Here is a 19,863-nt window from a genome sequence, read left to right as displayed (position 1 = left end):
CCTGTTTTTATTATCCATCCTTCTTCCCAGCCTATGGCCGATGTCAACAGCCTCTTCCATCTTTTCCTCCATCTCAGGTGCAATCTTACTGAGAATCTGAATGACAAGTGATCTGACATCTTCATATTTTTTTCTTCTATGCCATACGGAGACACCATCTCATTCTATATCTTTCCTGTTCTCTCACCCTCTCCTTAAGATCACGTGTAACAGGTGTTTAAAGAATTTAAGAATTAATTAAATGAATTTCTGTTGGTGCAAATAGATTTATCATAAGATTTTTAATTTGTTAAGGAGGTAGCGGGTTGTGGTGAGAAACAGCAGACAACACGAGTTAGATGCAAACTGGTATGTAATTAGATTTCAGCGAGAATAAACAGGTTAATCACAATATTAGGCAGTAACACACATTTCAAGCATGAAAATCTCCCCTTGAGTGCACTCTTCTTTTACCCCAAAAAGAAAAGAAATGTACAGACCGATAAATGAAATGACAAAAGGAAATAAAATTAAATAAACAAGAATAATGAATTAAAGGACTGGTTTCTTTTTTTCCAAAAACACTTTTCTCAAAATATCACAGATATCAATTGTTTAATTGAACAAGGACCTCAAATGTCAAATCAATTTTATGGCTATGGGTAACCATACACCATTAAGAGTGTTCAATGCTCTTCAAAGCACGGATCAGTCAGCCTGTATTTGTCAATCTCAAAAGGGTACTTAATAGTCTCTAATAGGAATTGTGAGTCCTGGAGAATGAAAGAAAGGATATTTTCCTCTTCTTTATGAATTGTTGTACGTTTTCTCTGTAGCAGATTCGGGTGGCTCGCCATCAAACGTGAAATTTCACAGGATATCGCAGAAGATCACAATCCGTAGAACCAAGGAAAAAAATTGAAATACAAAGAAGAAGAAAAGAAAGAGGAAAAAAAACCTGGCCTCTAGAACAATCCTATTCGTCTTTCTCACACAGGCGCATGTGACCAATAATGGCGCCGGTGAAGTTGGGTGAACTATATATTAATCGTCTTTTGCTTTCACCCAAGCGCGTCTCACAGGCACGCGTCGGCCAGCAATGTTTTCGGTGAACGAGGAATACCCACACGATTCACTATAAGCCTGGAGTGAAACGTGACTCAACAACATTCACTTTCTTCTCCATACGCTGCACGGTATGAAATGAATCAAATTAAAGTAATGTATACTTTTCTTTACTATATACTTTTAACTTTGATCGCAGAGATCGACTCACGTCTTCTCTCCTCTATGCTCAGCTCTCGCTCTTACGCAGGCACGTCCACACACACACACACACACACAGCGCGTGATGATGGAGCGCTCTCATTGGTCAATCACAAATCAACTAATAATAACTTAAAACTTCAACTGTTTTACTTAAATCGTTTTTACACATCGCTTTTCAGCTTTTATTAGGGGAAAATCATATAACTAAATTGTGTAAATTAAATTAACTTTATTTAACCTGTGTTACACACGGTTATACTTGCAAAGATGCTCATCTTGTATCTCCAAGTCCTTGACTCTTTTCTTGCACTCATTCTCCTCTTCTGTGTTGTTTGCCTTTGTTAAGCTTGCAATCATGGCACTGCTTTGCTTAGATTGCTCGCTTAAGTCCGCCAGCTTCTCATCCACCCTCCTTTTCAGTTTTAAAATTGCCTCCAAAATGGTTTCGTTGGAGATTTCAGCCTTCTCTCTGTCAGCTGTTGGCTTAACCCTTTACTCCACAGGATTTTTACTTGGCGTTGCAGGAAGAGAGCCCTCTCCGCGTTCTCTTTTACTGTTTACAGAAACCTCCATTGCGTAGTCGTGCTCCATTTCTCTGGCCTCAACTTTCTTTTCAGTATGATCGGCGACAGATCTTTCCCTTTGGGCTAGTTTCCTAGAACTAAATTCCAAGAACTATCCGGTGCGAAAGCCCCTATTATTTGTTATTAACTAGCATCAGCTATTAAACATCTAATGTAGAGGTTTTCAACTCTGCTTCTGACCCATTGTCCTAGTTCCAATCCTAAATAAACACACCTGAATGCAGTTGTGTTGAAGAAGTTTGGAAATAAACTGCAGGAGATTGAGGATTGAGAAAGGAGTTTCCCTAGTGTCAGCTACTGATGCAGTGCTGAGTGAACCAATCGAAAGGAAACTGAGAAATGGTGTTCACAGGTTCATAACCATGTTCATCTATTGGATGTCACAAGTGTGATTAAAATTATTTTATTTTTTTCAATAATGGCACAAATGTTTTCTAACTTGAGTATCAGGTAATCAGATAATGGTATAATTCACTTTTGTTGCATTGTGTTTCTACATTAGAGCCTGTAGTTTTAATATAGTTTTTCTTAATTATTTGTTTTTGATTGTTCATTAGAGTAAATACTCTACTTGTCAACTTAGAATGCAACTACTTAGAGGTGAAACAATTTTGAATCATTTGACGTTTTAGTGATATTGTACCTCTATACTGTACAGTTTGGAATGTTCCTCTTTATACCCAGCTGCAAATCTCTAACATTGAGCAACAATGACAGCAGAATAAACGGTCAGCTTTCACACAGCAGACTAATCTTTATCGTGCTTCGTCAGCAGCTTGTGATCAGTGCAAGGCCTTCTGTTAATGGATTCCCCAAGCTGCCAAAGTTATAAATAAATAACTATAATAATAATAGTAACAATAACATAGTGTACATAGAAATAAATAAATAAAAATGTTTTAACAAGACATAAATACATATTTATACTTTCATTTGTGCATTATTTTGTATTATTTTTCTCATGGTTAATTATTTTCACATTTATTTATTCATTTACTTATTTCTACAAATCAGTGTGGGTAGCTTTGAGCTCAGTGTGGGTAGCTGTGATCTTGTGGTTTGACCAAATGAAATGAAAGAGACATCGGGGTTGAATGACCAATAGATGGGGGTGATATTGTCATGTTTAGAGTTTGTTTTGCTTGTGTTTCTGTTCTCTTCATGTCATTGTTCGTTTCTAATTTGTTAATCCAGTTCTGTTTAGTCTCATGTGATTTTGTGATTGTTCTATGTTTGTTTTTATGTAGCACTATGGTCCTGGAGGAACGTTGTCTCGTTTCGTAGTGTACTGTACAACTGTATATGACTGAACGACAATAAAAACCACTTGAACTTGAACTTGAACCTGCTGATGCTGCTGAAACGGAAGCTCTGGTCCAAACCCAACCTGTCAATAGGTGAGATCTAAAATTAATAATTCGTAATCATACAAAACATCTTAACATGATCCAATAGAGCTGATGTAAAGTTTAAGGTAATAATCAGACAACCCTCCCGTCTTCCTGCACAGAAGGCTGTCACCTGCTCAGGGCTCTCCTAAAAGGACAAGCCAAGTCGGCGACTTGGTCTGGGGCTAATCCTGTCCCACAACAGGTTTAAGGTAGTGAACCTAAGATCAGATAAAAAAATCTTTTTATTTTCTCATAGGAAGAATTTGCTAAATCAAATCTGTCTTTTTTCTGTTATGTTTCAGGTCATCACATAAGGCCACTCCAGTTGGCGTCTCTCGTGCAGCTTGGCGTCTTGCGGGCTGCAAAGGGAGACGCATCCATCCCTCCTCTCGCCTTTGTGTCTTGCCGGGTGATCAAGCCTTGTGTAGCGTCTTGCGCCTTGGCTTTAGTGAGCAGTATTTGCGTCTGGCGGTACTGCTTCCGGAGGGATCTGTACATATTGTATATTTGTACATACTTCTTTTGATTTCCCCTTTTTGATTTGGTTTGCACCATCCTGAGTCCAAGAGGATTCCATCATGGCCATTCATTTCTGAGGTTCCTGCCACAGTCTTCTGAATGCGAGCGCTTTCTGCCTCCACCTGTGCCTCTCCGATGACAGAGCTCCCTTTCACGGCCACAGCCAGTAACAAAGGTCCTGATATGACTGCCCAGTTCCGTCTGTCTCTGCCTCCTCAATGCCAGTGCTCCCAGTCATGGCTTCCCCTGTGATTCCTGCCACAGGCACACCAAATATTCCTGTTCTTGCCACAAAGTCAGCACTCAAGACCATCTCAGCCACAATGGTATCCAAGCTCCTAGTTATCACCATCCAGTCTCAGAGGTTTCTGTCTGGTCCACCCTGTCCTAGAAGTTCCCATCATTACTGCCTCACAGTAAGTTAATAATTCTTGCCACTGCCGGCCCAGAGGTTTATGTCTCTCTGTTTCTGTTTCTATTTCAAGCTCCCTACCCTGTCTGTCCAGGACCAGGGGTTCCCGTCATGGCTGTATGGTCCTAGAAGTTCTTGTCAAGGATGCCTCAGAGGTTCAAATGCCAGAACTCAACCACCAGTGCCTAAGAATCCCTGGTTTTCAGGCTTCCAGTAATGCCAGCTTGATCCCAGAGCTTCCTGCCAAGGCTGTCTGGGGATCAGAGCTCCTTGTCTTGATCGTCCTGATGTCAGAGTTCCATTTGTTTTATTCTGGGTGTCCATCCAGCCATTAAGAGCAAATCTAAAATATATATATAATAAAAAAGTCTGAAATTAATATTTGCATTAAATCATTTATCAGATGCTTTAACCCAAAGCAACTCATTGTACAAATGGGGAACATCACAAGCAATTTATCTCCTTACAATACTCAAAGTAGCCTAACACACCATGTCAAACTTTTGAAAGTTAGAGTAGTACAGAAGCTACAAGTGAAAATGCAGGTAGGTAAAAAGCAAGAAACAGTAAAAGTGTTTTTATAGAATTGATTTACAGGAAGTGCCTTGCGACTTTGTACCTCATTGTGATAAAACCACTAGTTACTGTTCGCTCTCGAAACATTGAAGAATGGAGAGAACATGATATCAAATGACACAAAGTTGTATTCCTTGTATTCCTAAATCTGTTTATATAGTCAAAACTTTAATAGATAGAAAGACAAAGATGTAAAATGATTAGGTAAGGGATAATGTACATCCTGCTAGGGTTGTGCCGATAGACGATAGTATCGTGTATCGACGATAGACAGAGATATCGCCGATGGCAGATGCCTTTGACGATATCAATACGATAATTGGCTCGTTTTCCTATTAATGTATTAAATCATTATTATTATTATGAAGCTAGTATAGTTACAATTATATTTGCCTTGCCTAAATTCATAACGACATCTCACCACATAACCACACTTGCGACATCACATAACCACACATGCAACGTCACCGACGCGCGCGTATGAGGACTCCTCAAAGAAAATATTTTTAAAACAGAAAAAAATTACATCCCACAACAAAATTGAATTGCAAGGTGATCCATTCACAAATTGCCAAGAGTGCTTGTTTTAACAGACGCATCATTCTTATACAGAGCCAAGATGAAGACGCGGCATCGTTGTTCGTCAGTATTTTGTTTCCATAGCACACTAACAAAATATTTAATGACAGTAAAAACACTAAAAACAGTACAATTACAAAATATTAATTATAATAATAATAATATCAATAAAATTATATAGGCCGCCTAGGCCTAATAAAGTCTTTAGTGGGCTACACGAAGCATCTGTGAAACTCTGCCTGTGAAAATCACAAGCAACTTCAAACTTGTTTAACAAGAAATATTCTTCTATTTTTTTCACTGTCAATAATGTAAGTCCACAAGAGAAATATTAAGCCAGTAAATTAAGATGCTGTAGCCTACCGTTATATCCACCGTCGTCTCTGAGAGAACGCGCAGTTAATGCAGTGAAAGCGCAGTCCGTTTCTGCTTTCGTTTTCAGGGAATGATCGCGTTTACATGCACGTTATTAACTCGATTATGCTGAATAAACTGACAATGCATGTGGTCATGTAAACGGATTAACCCATTTTCCTTTATCAGAGTCAATAGTCATAAGTAAGTACCGATCGACTTTTAGATTTTTGCCTCTGATTTCTCCCGGCATTTAAAACCCGCGTTATTTCGGTTTATTGAAGTGCGGTGCGCATAAGTGAAGTGCATCCAGACAGAGAGAGCACTGGTAGGAGGACATATCGCAGACTCCGACTCTTTCTTGACCCAATAAATTAAAACGTGTTCTCATGATCTCGTGCAGAAGCAGCCTACAGTCAAAATGCTGCATCAGTAACGGCATGAGGGGATCATGTGTGTCCGTAAATTTCCCGCTGACATGTTGAAATATACAAGAATGGTCAGATACAAGAATGATTAGGATCTCTTTTTTTACCTCACTATACCAGGAAACAACCTGATTTAGCCTATTAATAAACACTCCACCTTTGCTAGCAAAATAGAAAAAGATTCTCATTTAAAACGAAGTAATAAAACAAGCAAATTGATGAGTAAATAAGCAAGTTAATAATCAAATAAGTAAGCCCCGCCCCCCTCACGATAATATCGTGTATCGCCGATCTCACAGGCTGACGATAGGACGATATGAAAATGGAGCATATCGCGCAACCCTACATCCTGCCCAATGTGAAGCAGAGGGGTCTTGCATCGCTCTGATGGGGTTTATTCTGCGATAACAACCGGCTGGATGTACATTATTCCCCTTATCATATACTGCCACATGAGTAAATAATTAGACATGAAATATTGATCTGCATGAGTCAAAGTATTTTATTAGCTCTGTGGCCTCGGAATGCATCGGGACCAGAGGAAGGGGATAGCTGAACTTGACAGTTTGTGAATTGCAAAGAAGCTTGAAGCGGCAGGGGATGTAGATGGTTGGATAAACTGTTGTTGCAGGGCTTCCTCAATGTACTCCTCCATGGCCTTCTGCTCATGGATGGACAAAGGGTATACTCTAGCTTTGGGTAACGTGGCTCCAGGTAGCAGGTCGATAGCACAGTCCCATGGCCGATGTGGTGGTAACTTGGTAGCCAGCTGCTAACTGAAGACATCCTGGAACGCCCAGTACTCTTCAGGAATCTCTACTTTATGGATGACTTCGGGACTCTCGATGGATGTGGAGTTGATGGAGAGGTTCTGACAGTCCCAAATTGATGAAGAGGATGATGAGTTCTTGGGGATTCTTCAAACAGTAGAAAGACAGGATTTGAAACAGTTCTCGCTCCATTGGATTATCTCACCAGAGTTCCAGTCGATGAGTGGTTGATGTTGGATCATCCAAGGGCGTCCCAGGATGAGGTCAGCAGTGGACTCTTCCAGCACCATGAACGTTATCTCCTCGGGAGTGTAGACATCCAATGCGGAGCGTCAGAGTGGAGGAGAAGTGACAAATACGACCCTTGCCCAACGGTTTTCCTTAAAAGGCGTATATACGAAGATCCTGAGAACATCGTTGCTTGGGTGCATTCAGTTTCTGAAGGAGATGGGCTGAGATGAAGTTCCCTGCTGAACCGGAGTCGATGAGGGCTTGTGCTGAGACACATAAATCAGAGGTTAGGACACGAACAGTAGTGCATGACAATGTTTCAATCTTTGGTGGCAATAGGATTGTACTCACTGCCGGGCGTTGGGGTCGTACGGGACAGTCATTGATGGCATGATTTTCTCCCCCACAGTACAGACACAGACGATGTTGGATCCGGCGTTGACGCTCCGCATGTGTCAGGTGGTAAGCGTCGAGTTGCATGGGCTGTGGTGCTGGAAGAGTGACAGATGGTGCCGTGGGCGGAGAACATGCAGCGGAAGATTGAGATGCACAGGCGGTGAGGCGTTGTGATACACGGATGGTCTTTTGTATGAAGTTTTCGAGCCCCTTCGAATTGTCACACACTACCATTTGTTGGCGAATGTTGGCATTGAGCCCGTGGCGGTAAGCTGTGAGTAGAGCGGTTTCGTTCCAACCGCTAGATGCCGCCAGGGTACGGAACTGGAGAGCATAGGCACAAACAGATTGTTTACCTTGACGAAGATTGAAAAGCTGATCATGGATTGATAACTCAGACGCTGTCTGGCCGAAAACTTCTTTGAAGTGTTGGATGAAATTGGAAAGGGATTTAGTGACTTGAGCATTAGAATTCCATAAAGATTGAGCCCATTGAAAAGCACAGCGAGACAGTAATGAAATCACAAATGCCACTGAATCACTGGGGAATTGATGAGCTTGAATTTCAAAGTACAGTGAACATTGTAAGATGAAACCGCTGCAGTCCTCCACCTCACCGGTGAATGTCGCTGGTCGGGCCATGGGACTGGCAGAGGCAGTTGGTGGTACAACGGGTGATTGAGGAAGAAGTGACTGGTGTGCGGTGTGCAGGACATCAGCGGGAATGGTGGGTGGGTTATCCAGGTGTGATGAAGTAATGAGAGTCAAACAGCATGTACCAGCTCAGCGAATGGATCACTTGGTGGAGCCATCGCTGATTCCATGGGGTTCTGCATATGGTCTGGTCTTCTGTCAGGTTTAGAGAAGACTCAAACAGGTGAGTAAATGTGTTTATTGAGAACAGAAGCACAGAACCAGCAGATGTAATGGTGAGTAGGTCATGCAAACTTGAGATGAAGATAGAACTTAGCTGAATAGTAATATGAATGTCTTTGCAGGTGGAGTGGAAACCAGAGTGGAGAACGGATGATGAAGATGATCAACTGAGAAGACAGATCGGAATGAAGAATGAAGATGAGTATCTCAGGTCAGTAGATCAGATGAGTATCTCAGGTCAGTAGATCAGATGAGTATCTCAGGTCAGTAGATCAGATGAGTAACAGGTAGTGAGTCTTGTGCGTCCAAAGACGAGACCAGACACTGAACAGAAGGTGAAGGGTTGTATATAAAGGGAGTGAATGATAAGGTGATGATGAGGTGCAGGTGTGGTGAATCAGTATTCCGGGGAGAGTGAACGAGTGGGCGGAGTGTGCAGATCTGGTGGATCCCTGACACCTACCCTCATCTCAATATTACATTTATTTCTAGAACACAGTTCCAGTAGGATTGAATGTGAGATTGAATAAGTGCACTCAATAACGTCCACAATGGTTTCGGACACCCAAATGGCTGTTTCCTCAAATAGTGCCCTATTTAAAGTTTTTTGGCTTTTAGTATGAATATTTTAGCCTTACTGTTATCTATAAGCTAGTGTGCTCCAAAACAATGACAAAATTCGCATTTAGATGACCAAACCCAACGTTGAAAATGAAAATCAGGTTGATGACGTTGGATTCTGACATCAACCTGATTTTCATTTTCACGTTGACGTCAACCCAACTTTAATTTCCAACCAAAATGCAACCCCTGCAACCAAAATCATCCCCTGACTGACATTACTACTTTCTACTCAAGGACTGTAGAAATGTAGTGGAGTAAAAAATATATATCTGTCTTTCAAATGTAGTGAAGTTAAAGTAAACAGTTTCCAGAAAAAAAGAATACTCAAGTAAAGTATAGATACTCAAAAACTGTACTTTAGTACAGTATACTCAAGTAAATGTACTTTGTTACTGTCCACCACTGCTTTTAAGCTATGTATAAAAACACATACATTACATACAGACACGGACTGTAACTTTGTTGTTGGTACTGTTGCATTGTAGGCAATAACCAAGAGAAAACCATTTCACTATATTGCAACACGTGACAAATAATGTGACATTGAACCTATGTTTGTTTGCTTCTCGAAACAAAGCTTGCATTGTTCTCTTTGTATCAGTGTATTCTGGAAATTGCTATATTGATTTCCCTTTGCTCCAGCTGGTACAGTGGCCACAGCTTTAAATACTGCTCCTCTCCTAATAACAGCTAGTGCAATTGCGTTGTATGATTTTATTTTTTATTTATTTAGTATTTAAGGTAAGACTCCTAGTTTGGCTAATATGTAATTTGTACATATGTCTTGTTATCTGTAGTGTATGTCATTTAATTACAGGCTCATTGTTCATTGTTCTAACATTACTAGAACTAACCCTTGTTAAAAGCAAACATTTTAAAAGAGTAGGACTTATTAGAGAAATAATATGCTTTAAAATTATATGAATTAAATGCAATGTTTTCAGACACTTAATTATATGTTATTTACAATTAAGGTAAAATGTATCGTAGCTGAAATTTATATTAAATCCAATCAGTTGAACTTAAGTACATCTTTATGTGTAATTTCATTATTATTTCTGTTGTCTTTGTGTTAAATGGTAAACTAAAATATACTTTATCAATTTAAAAACATACATTTCTATTGAAACTTGTGTCATGTATTGAAATATATTTGTAATTACACTTTTGAAATGATGTTTCAACAAATGATGTTGTTGTCGGTTTCATATCCAGTGTAAACATAGGTACGGTATTTTATATAAAATATTCTGTAATTTAAAAAAAATCTTCTTGTTGTTCTTTTTTTAGAGAATGTCAAAAAGAGAGGGACTCAGGGCAGACTCGACCCACTTCACTTTAGGGGGAGCACCGTTTCTGATCCTGGGAGGCTCCATTCATTACTTCCGGGTCCACAGGGCACACTGGAGAGACCGGCTGCTGAAACTGAAGGCCTGTGGTCTCAATACTCTCACTACGTAAGACCATGACAGGGGTTCAAGGACAGTTTATTTTTCCTCTCAAAATCATCTTGAAGAGTCTTATTCGTTCTGTCTGTCAGGTATGTGCCATGGAATCTGCATGAACCAGAAAGAGGAGTTTATCTGTTTCAGGAGCAGCTGGATATGGAGTAAGTGATGCTTCTTTTTCTTTTTCTTTTTTTGTGGTGGGGCTCCTACTTTATATTAAGTGTCTTTAACTACTGTGAACCTACATTTAGATTAATAATTTGCTACAATGCACTTATTGTGCACAATATTTTTTACATTGTACTTATATTTAATACCTGCATGTAATTACAGCTGTAATTAATAATCTATAATTACAGTGTTGATCCTTCCCTTACATCTTAACCCACCCTTAAACATAACCATACCACCAAACCTGTAGCTCACTGTACCCATCCCGAATCCTACGTCACTACCAGAATTTTTTAGGGGTTTTGTACCTAAGAATTTTTGTTTTGATGTAAGTACATAGTACTTAAAGACACCAAATGTGACCTATAAGAACTTTAAGAATAAGAAGAAAATATTAGTGACAAAGTTTGGCTTAGAGATGCTTAGAGATTGGCTTTGAAAACTTTCACAGCCATGTATGAGCCACAGTGATGCTTGCCTCAGCAATACACATTTCATGTTCTGTTTTCACCGGTGTACTCATCAGTTTATCAAACTCTTTTGCTTGTTTAAAGGGAGTACATACGTCTCGCAGGGGAATTAGGCCTCTGGGTGATTCTGCGTCCAGGGCCATATATATGTGCTGAGTGGGATTTGGGCGGTTTACCAAGGTTAGTTATTTGTGTGTGTGTGTGTGTGGTGAATGTGTGTTCATCTTTTCTTGTTTGTTTTAGTCTTTGGTACTGTTCTAGTGCTTGTCAAAAATGACGCCATTTGTTTTATTTCAGTGAAATAAATGTACTATATGTTTAGTTCGATAATATTTTTTATTTAATATTTTGTATTTTAAGGGGACTTTATGGTACTAAATTATATGTATGCAGTAGTGCAGTAGTATTCATTTTTTGAGTATGGACCTGACATTTTTTATCTAAACAGTCATAAATCTTTAATGCTTTGGAGCACAGACTTAAGTTTGGTCTCTTTTTTTAAAAGAAGACTCTTGGCAGATTATTGCTGAAGTGAAAAGAAGTTTAAAAAATGAACTTTTCAAAGACAGTTTTGAAAAATGAATAAAAAAGAACAGCACCAGAGGTTTAATATCACAGGTTTGTGTTAGTAATACTTTTTTTTATCTTGTTTTAATTAGCTGGCTGCTGCAAGATAAGAAAATGAAACTAAGAACGACCTACTCTGGCTTCACAAGTGCTGTGAACTCGTACTTTGATAATCTGATTCCGAGGATCACACCCCTCCAGGTGCCTTTTTTTCACCTGTTTTTATTTGTTGAAAATTATTAAATAAATGTAATTGTTAATTATTGTATTGAAACTGCCTCCATTGCTCTCCATGCAGTTTAAGAATGGAGGCCCTGTTATTGCTGTTCAAGTAGAGAATGAATATGGTTTATATGCGAAGGATGAGAAATACCTGCCGTTCATCAAAGAGGTATGGGGCCCTATCTTGCACCCAGCGCAATTGACTTTGTACACCGACGCATGTATCATTCCTGTTTTGCACCCGCGCACAGCGGACTTTTCCCTCCACAGACGCACGTCGGTAAATTAGGAAATTAACTTGCGCTCCCGGGGGCGGTTCAGCGAAAAGAGGAGGCATGTTCCGGCGCAAACGTTCCCTGGTGCTATTTTGCAGGTTTAGAAAACAATTCCGCCACTGACCAGGAAAAACCTGGTCTAAAGTCAGTGGCGCGTTGCGCATGTTATTCATATGCTATTTTAAGGGCGCATGCTTGGCCATAATCAATGTAGCGTGTGCACTTTGCTTCTCTCATCTACACACAGACGCAGCAGTTCTCATTTTTAGAAAACCATACATTATTAAAAGGAAAAATATTATCACACGAGGGAAATCATTGTTGTGTCCATGAAGATGTGAAAAAATAGGCATAAATCTAGCTTACACATTTACCCACATTATTATACGCCTGTTTAACCGAAGCTAATTTGGGTGAGTTTCTCCCATCCCCAATGTCACTTCTCTGTCTTTTACGGCCCTGACAAGAACGTCGGTCTCCTCGCCTGTGAACCGCTCCTGGCGCACGCCTGCCAAATCCGCCGTTATAATAGCAATCCGCCATGGAACAAGCACGCCTGCTTTTAAAGGGAATGTGAGATGTCGCTCTGATTGGTTTATTTCACGTTACGTCCAAACCACATCTATGAATAATGAAGCTACTTCAGACCAACCCATTTTAGATTTGCGTCGGGCACAAGAGTCATTTATCCCACCGCGTTTCGCGCTTGATAGGCCTACTTGCGTTTCAGATCGTTAAAATAGGGCCCATGGAATGAAATGAAATCATTATCTTTTACTCTGCAATATGGTAATCCATTTCTTTTTATACATAAAGTTTGTTCTGAAAATCAACAGGCGTTACTGTCCCGGGGAATCTCTGAGTTTCTTATGACATCAGATAGCCATGAAGGGTTAAAATGTGGAGGGGTGGATGGAGGTAACGCTTATATATCCATTCATTTATTTAGTGTTCTCGTTGCTTTTTAATAATGTGATATTCATAATCAATGCGATATGTTGTTTACTCTACTGTTCATTAGTTTGGGGTCAGAGAGATTCTTCTTGACAGAAGTCTCTTATGCTCACCAAGGCTGCATTTATTTGAGCAAAAGTATTATCAAATAAAACATTTTTTTTTATTGTAATATATTTTAAAATGTAATTAATTCATGTGATGCAAAGCTGAATTTTCAGCATCATTACTCCAGTCTTTAGTGTCACATGATCCTTCAGAAATGTGATTTGGTGCTCAAGAAACATTTCTCATTACTATCAACGTTGGAAACAGTTGTGCTGCTTAATATTTCTGTGGAAACCCGTATTAGATGTATTTTCAGTATATTTGATAAATATAAAGTTCAAAAGAACAGGGCTGTGTTTCCCAAAAGCATCGTAAGCAGTTCGTAAAAACGATCGTACGACTGATCTTAATATTACGGTCTGTTTCCCAAAAGCATCGTAACTTAAGTAGCACTTAAAAATCATCGTAGATCTACGAGTGCTCTGGAGTAATCGTAAATCCCCAAGTGCATTGTAAGAAGACAGAGTTATGAGGTCACCTGCAGGACAACCGGCAGATTACACCTTTATTCAAGTGAAATGTAATTATAAGGTTTTGATTGTACTTTAAGTTTATTGTACACTTTATTACTCGTTTTTTGTTTAAATTAATTTCTAAATTAAATAATTAAAAAGGGCAGAAAACAAAAACAAAAAAATTGAAATAATTTAATCCAATCATTTTAATCTTAATTAAATGAATGAACAATTTTTTTTATAAAAGATGACATATGCTTCAAAGACTGGGAAAAATAGGGATGAACTAAAAAATTCTGTCAATGACTTGTACCATGTATTGGGCATTTCTTGGTTGGCCATCATGTGGCCCCATCATGCCATCTTTGACCTCCTCCTCCTCCTCCACCACCTCCTCATCTTATTCCTCCCTATGAGGACACTCTCATATGTCCTGACTACAACTACAGAGATTCTCAAACTGCTGAGGTGTGTGGCTGCAGTCTGGATAACAGAAGATGGAGGCTGAGGCCTGGGAGGGTTGTTTGGAGGACTAGGAGATGTGCTGGGAGATGGCAGATGAAACTGATAGTTCCTCTGAGCATGAAGGACCTGACTCTGGCTCAGGTTGAGTTACCCCTACTCCTCCATGGATGTCAATACCACCACAAATGCCATCTGAAGCACTTGTGCCAAATGACAAGGCTTTTTCTTCCTCTGCTGTGAAAAGGGAGGACTCATTGGGCCCACCACCTGTTTTATTAAATGTTGTCCTCTGCAGTGCCCATTTCCTTTTAGCAAGGCTTGCCACATCTTCCTGACCTCCTTCCCTGATCTTTTTATGCCCCTAGTTGCAGTCAGTTTTCTAGCAATATCCTCCTAAATTTTTTGTTTGTATTTATTTGTTTGACTGCCCTTAAACCTGCTGAAAATAATACGTTTGGATAGCTCCACCTCATATAAAATGACATTAATCTCCTCTTTTAGAAAATGTTTTTTTTTTTTTTTGGTTCAGCCATTTTGCTGGTGTCTCCACCCGAAGGTTTGTGCTTTTTATAGATTTCAAAATACAAACGTGTGCTACAATTACGAGCCATTCTACAAGGTGACATTTCAGCACTTGACAAACGGACAGCGACTCTTAAGTAGCACTTAAAGGGACTATGTGTAGCTTTTTGGGTATTTTATTATCTAAAATCAATATTTTTATTAATAAATATGCCCTCAATGGTGTACAAATACCTATGCCAATGATCAGACTAATCCTCGTAAACGAAGAATTTATTATCTTTATATACATGGGACGGGTAGGTCCACGGAGGCTTCCATGTAGTTCCGCCATCTTGAAAAACTATAATAGCAGAGAGGGCCAAAAAGTACTAGGCCAACGCGTTTCCACAACGCGTTTTCGTTCAGAACCAGAGTCACGTGACTGAAGCCAGCAGAAGCGGAGGAGCAGAGCAGTGAGAGGCTCTTGTCACTGCCGCGGCAAGTTTAAAAGGATGCACTGCACGGTTATTTATACACCGTTCATTCATACATATGCTGACGAGTCCTTGTCGTCGAAAAGTCCAAAATAGACCGTAAAAGGAAACGTGACAGGAGATTACAAAAACAAGGGTTAATGTCGGGATAGCTAATGCAGGAGAAAGCTTTCAAAAGAGACGCTGAAGTTGCCTGCTTTCTTCTCGACAGGTAAGGCAATGTTACGGTCTTAATTACAAGCTTTTTTTTTCATTGCTTGGTTGTGTACTTTATTATATAGACAGTAGAACATTTATAGTTAAAAGTTAAACAGGCTCTTTGATGAATAGCAGCTATTGAGTAAAGTAACGTTAGAGAAGGCTCTGATGATGATATCTAACAATGCACGTACTTAAAAAAAATATAACGAGTAAAGAAGGCATTACTACTAATTACCATAGTTAATGTTTTTCACAGCCAGTAATTCATACTGTAACATTCTTTTTTTCGTTGTTTCAAGTTTCAGTTTGTTTTAAATAACAAACCTGTTCACCCCAAGAAAAACTCGAAGTGCTATTATAAGACATCCTGTCATAGCTTTTTAGTACATAACGGCTACCGTAGATGCAACGCGCATTTGAAAAAGTGAGGCACTGGAGAGCATTATTCGTTTGAATGCAAAATACTATTTCACCACTAGATGGGAGAAATTCCTACACACAGTGCCTTTAAAGCACAGCTGCGTGCGATCGTGCTAAGTGCATTTTTGTGAAACGCACGTGAAATGAACACGAACGTTCGTAAAGTCGCTCGTAGAAAATCCTCGTAAGTGCTAAGATCCATCGTTATCTGGAAACGCAGCCCAGTTTATTTGAAATTGATTTTTGAACTATTTTGAACAATTTAATGCATCCTTGCTGATACATTTATTTAAAAAAGAAATCTTACTGACCCTAAACCTTCAACAGTGGTGTAGGGTAAGTAAAGTTCCTCTTCCACAGATTAAATTGAATTGTTCTCACTTCTTCTAAAAGTCTTGCAGACAGTGAACCTGCAGAGATTGTCAGATGGTGTACAGCAGTTAGCAGAAATGCAGGTCAGTATTTTACAATGTTTTCACATTTTGAATTGTATTCATCAATTTACTTTGTTAAAATGGCAGTATCTGCATTTAAATCTGCTATAATTCTTACAGCCATACTCCTAAAACCTCCTATACTTTATGAAGATGATGTTTGATATGAAAATATGGCTTAATGAACAATGAAATACCTACAAATAGTACATGATTATATAAAATACTAAATAACCTACAACATATAAGCAGCACAAAAGAGATCTGAACATGTCTGAGAGCATTTTCTGTGCCGCAGCCGAAGAAGCCGCTGATGGTGATGGAGTATTGGTCCGGGTGGTTTGATGTCTGGGGAGAACCTCATCATGTTTTCTCTGCGCAAGGTATAGGATCTGCCTCATCAAAGTGGGCATGTAGACATGGACACAGACGGTCTACCAGTGGGAACAAACCACCTAGAATAAGCACTGCCTTTAAATCTCTATCTACTGTAAAGTAAACTTACTTTTTGCATGAGACAATGCAATATGTATAAATGTATGAAAAAATTAACTACTTGCAGTGCATGATCCATTTTCTCTTGTCAGTATATACTTTAAACCTAATATATATATATATACACTCACCTAAAGGATTATTAGGAACACCTGTTCAATTTCTCATTAATGCAATTATCTAATCAACCAATCACATGGCAGTTGCTTCAATGCATTTAGGGGTGTGGTCCTGGTCAAGACAATCTCCTGAACTCCAAACTGAATGTCAGAATGGGAAAGAAAGGTGATTTAAGCAATTTTGAGCGTGGCATGGTTGTTGGTGCCAGACGGGCCGGTCTGAGTATTTCACAATCTGCTCAGTTACTGGGATTTTCACGCACAACCATTTCTAGGGTTTACAAAGAATGGTGTGAAAAGGGAAAAACATCCAGTATGCGGCAGTCCTGTGGGCAAAAATGCCTTGTTGATGCTAGAGGTCAGAGGAGAATGGGCCGACTGATTCAAGCTGATAGAAGAGCAACTTTGACTGAAATAACCACTCGTTACAACCGAGGTATGCAGCAAAGCATTTGTGAAGCCACAACACGCACAACCTTGAGGCGGATGGGCTACAACAGCAGTAGACCCCACCGGGTACCACTCATCTCCACTACAAATTGGAAAAAGAGGCTACAATTTGCACGAGCTCACCAAAATTGGAAAGTTGAAGACTGGAAAAATGTTGCCTGGTCTGATGAGTCTCGATTTCTGTTGAGACATTCAGATGGTAGAGTCAGAATTTGGCGTAAACAGAATGAGAACATGGATCCATCATGCCTTGTTACCACTGTGCAGGCTGGTGGTGGTGGTGTAATGGTGTGGGGGATGTTTTCTTGGCACACTTTAGGCCCCTTAGTGCCAATTGGGCATCGTTTAAATGCCACGGCCTACCTGAGCATTGTTTCTGACCATGTCCATCCCTTTATGACCACCATGTACCCATCCTCTGATGGCTACTTCCAGCAGGATAATGCACCATGTCACAAAGCTTGAATCATTTCAAATTGGTTTCTTGAACATGACAATGAGTTCACTGTACTAAAATGGCCCCCACAGTCACCAGATCTCAACCCAATAGAGCATCTTTGGGATGTGGTGGAACGGGAGCTTCGTGCCCTGGATGTGCATCCCACAAATCTCCATCAACTGCAAGATGCTATCCTATCAATATGGGCCAACATTTCTAAAGAATGCTTTCAGCACCTTGTTGAATCAATGCCACATAGAATTAAGGCAGTTCTGAAGGCGAAAGGGGGTCAAACACAGTATTAGTATGGTGTTCCTAATAATCCTTTAGGTGAGTGTACTTTACTGTGTTAAAAATTCTCTCTGTTTTGACACATAATGTGTCTGCTTATTTTCTGTTATGACAGAAATGATCTCTATTGTGCGAGAGCTTCTGGATCGTGGCATCTCCATAAATATTTACATGTTTCATGGAGGAACCAACTTTGGATTCATGAACGGCGCAGTTTACCCTGACACCTACAAACCAGAGACGAGCAGCTACGGTTCTGTAGTTTTAATATTCATGTCCACAGGGACAATTATAATGTACATATTAAAGGGATAGTTCACCCAAAAATGAAAATTCTGTCATCATTTACTCATCCTCAAGTTGTTCCAAACTTGCGTAGTAGTATTTTTTTCCATACTATGGAAGTCAGTTGTTTGGTTACTGACATTCTTCAAAATATCTTCTTTTGTGTTCGGCCGGTTTGGAAGAACTTGAGGATGAGTAAATTAGGGCTGTGAAACAATTAATCGCGATTTACGTAATATGTGTGTAGACTGTGTATAGTTATTTTGTATTTATAAATACACACACAAGCATGTATATATTTAAAAGGACAATGTGTAGTTTTTTAGGTATTTTATTATCTAAAATCAATATTTTTATTCATAAATATGTCCTCAATGACGTACAAATACCTCTGCCAATGATCTGACTTAATCTCGTAAACTAAGAATTTATTATCTTTATATACATGAGACGGGTAGGTCCACGGAGGCTTCCGTGTAGTTCCGCCATCTTGAAAAACTATAATAGCAGAGAGGGACAAAAAGTACTAGGCCAACGCGTTTCCACAACGCGTTTTCGTTCAGAGCCAGCGTCACGTGACGTGATTGAAACCAGCAGAAACGGAGGAGCAGAGAGGCGCTTGTCACTGCCGCGGCAAGTTTAAAAGGCTGCACTGCACGGTTATTTATAATGGAGGACCATACAAATGCTGAGTCACAGGATAAGGAGTCCTCGTCGTCGAAAAAGTCCAACATAGACCGTAAAAGGAAACGTGACCGGAGATTACATAAAACAAGGGTTAATGTCGGGATAGCTAATGCAGGAGAAAGCTTTCAAAAGAGACGCTGAAGTTGCCTGCTTTCTTCTCGACATGTAAGTCAAAGTTACGGTCTTAATTACAAGCTTTTTTTCATTGCTTGGTTGTGTACTTTATTATATAGACAGTAGAACATTTATAGTTAAAAGTTAAACAGGCTCTTTGATGAATAGCAGCTATTGAGTAAAGTAGAGAAGGCCCTAAAAACAAGGTTGTAAGTTTTGTTTGTTCAAAACTGTAACATTCGTTTGTTCGTTGTGTCAAGTTGCAGTTTGTTTGAAATAACAAACCAGTTCACCCGAAGGAAAACTCGATGAAGTGCTATTATAAGACATCCTGTCATAGCTTTTTGGTACATAACGGCTACCGTAGATGCAACGCGCATTTGAAAAAGCGAGGCGCTGGAGAGCATTATTCGTTTGAATGCAAAATACAATTTCACCGCTAGATGGGAGAAAATCCTACACAATGTCCCTTTAAGAAATGTTTGCATGTATATAATGTATATATTTATATACAATTTATATATAAATATAAATATTTATATATAAATAAAACTTTTTTCTAAAATATATACAGTACATGCATGTGTGTGTGTTTATACAAAATAATTATACAGTCTACACATATATTATGTAAACACAAACTTTTATTTTGGATGTGATTAATCGTTTCACAGCCCTAGAGTAAATATGACAACATTTTCATTTTTGGGGGAACTATCCCTTTAAAGCAGCATAACTGTTGTCAATGTTGATAAGAAGAAATGTTTCTTGAGCACCAAATCAGCATATTATAATGATTTCTGAAGG

At 39.3% G+C, this 19,863-nt stretch overlaps 1 protein-coding gene across 1 annotated transcript; it reads left to right on the top strand.

Moving 5' to 3' along the window:
• Positions 1-9,623: 9,623 nt before the first annotated feature.
• LOC311290997 (beta-galactosidase-1-like protein 2) lies at positions 9,624-18,374 on the top strand. The gene is made up of 10 exons (XM_084409808.1): positions 9,624-9,729; positions 10,279-10,445; positions 10,529-10,597; positions 11,162-11,257; positions 11,737-11,845; positions 11,943-12,035; positions 12,978-13,059; positions 16,136-16,197; positions 16,475-16,559; positions 18,086-18,374. Exons 1-10 carry the CDS (start codon positions 9,697-9,699, stop codon positions 18,283-18,285), a joined length of 996 nt encoding a protein of 331 aa, XP_084265934.1. The 5' UTR covers positions 9,624-9,696; the 3' UTR covers positions 18,286-18,374.
• Positions 18,375-19,863: the final 1,489 nt, after the last annotated feature.

This window comes from Rutilus rutilus (genome assembly GCF_951802725.1).
Source record: "Rutilus rutilus genome assembly, chromosome: 5".
In the NCBI taxonomy this organism is placed as follows: Eukaryota; Metazoa; Chordata; class Actinopteri; order Cypriniformes; family Leuciscidae; genus Rutilus; species Rutilus rutilus.
This window is presented reverse-complemented; position numbering and strand designations above follow the sequence as displayed.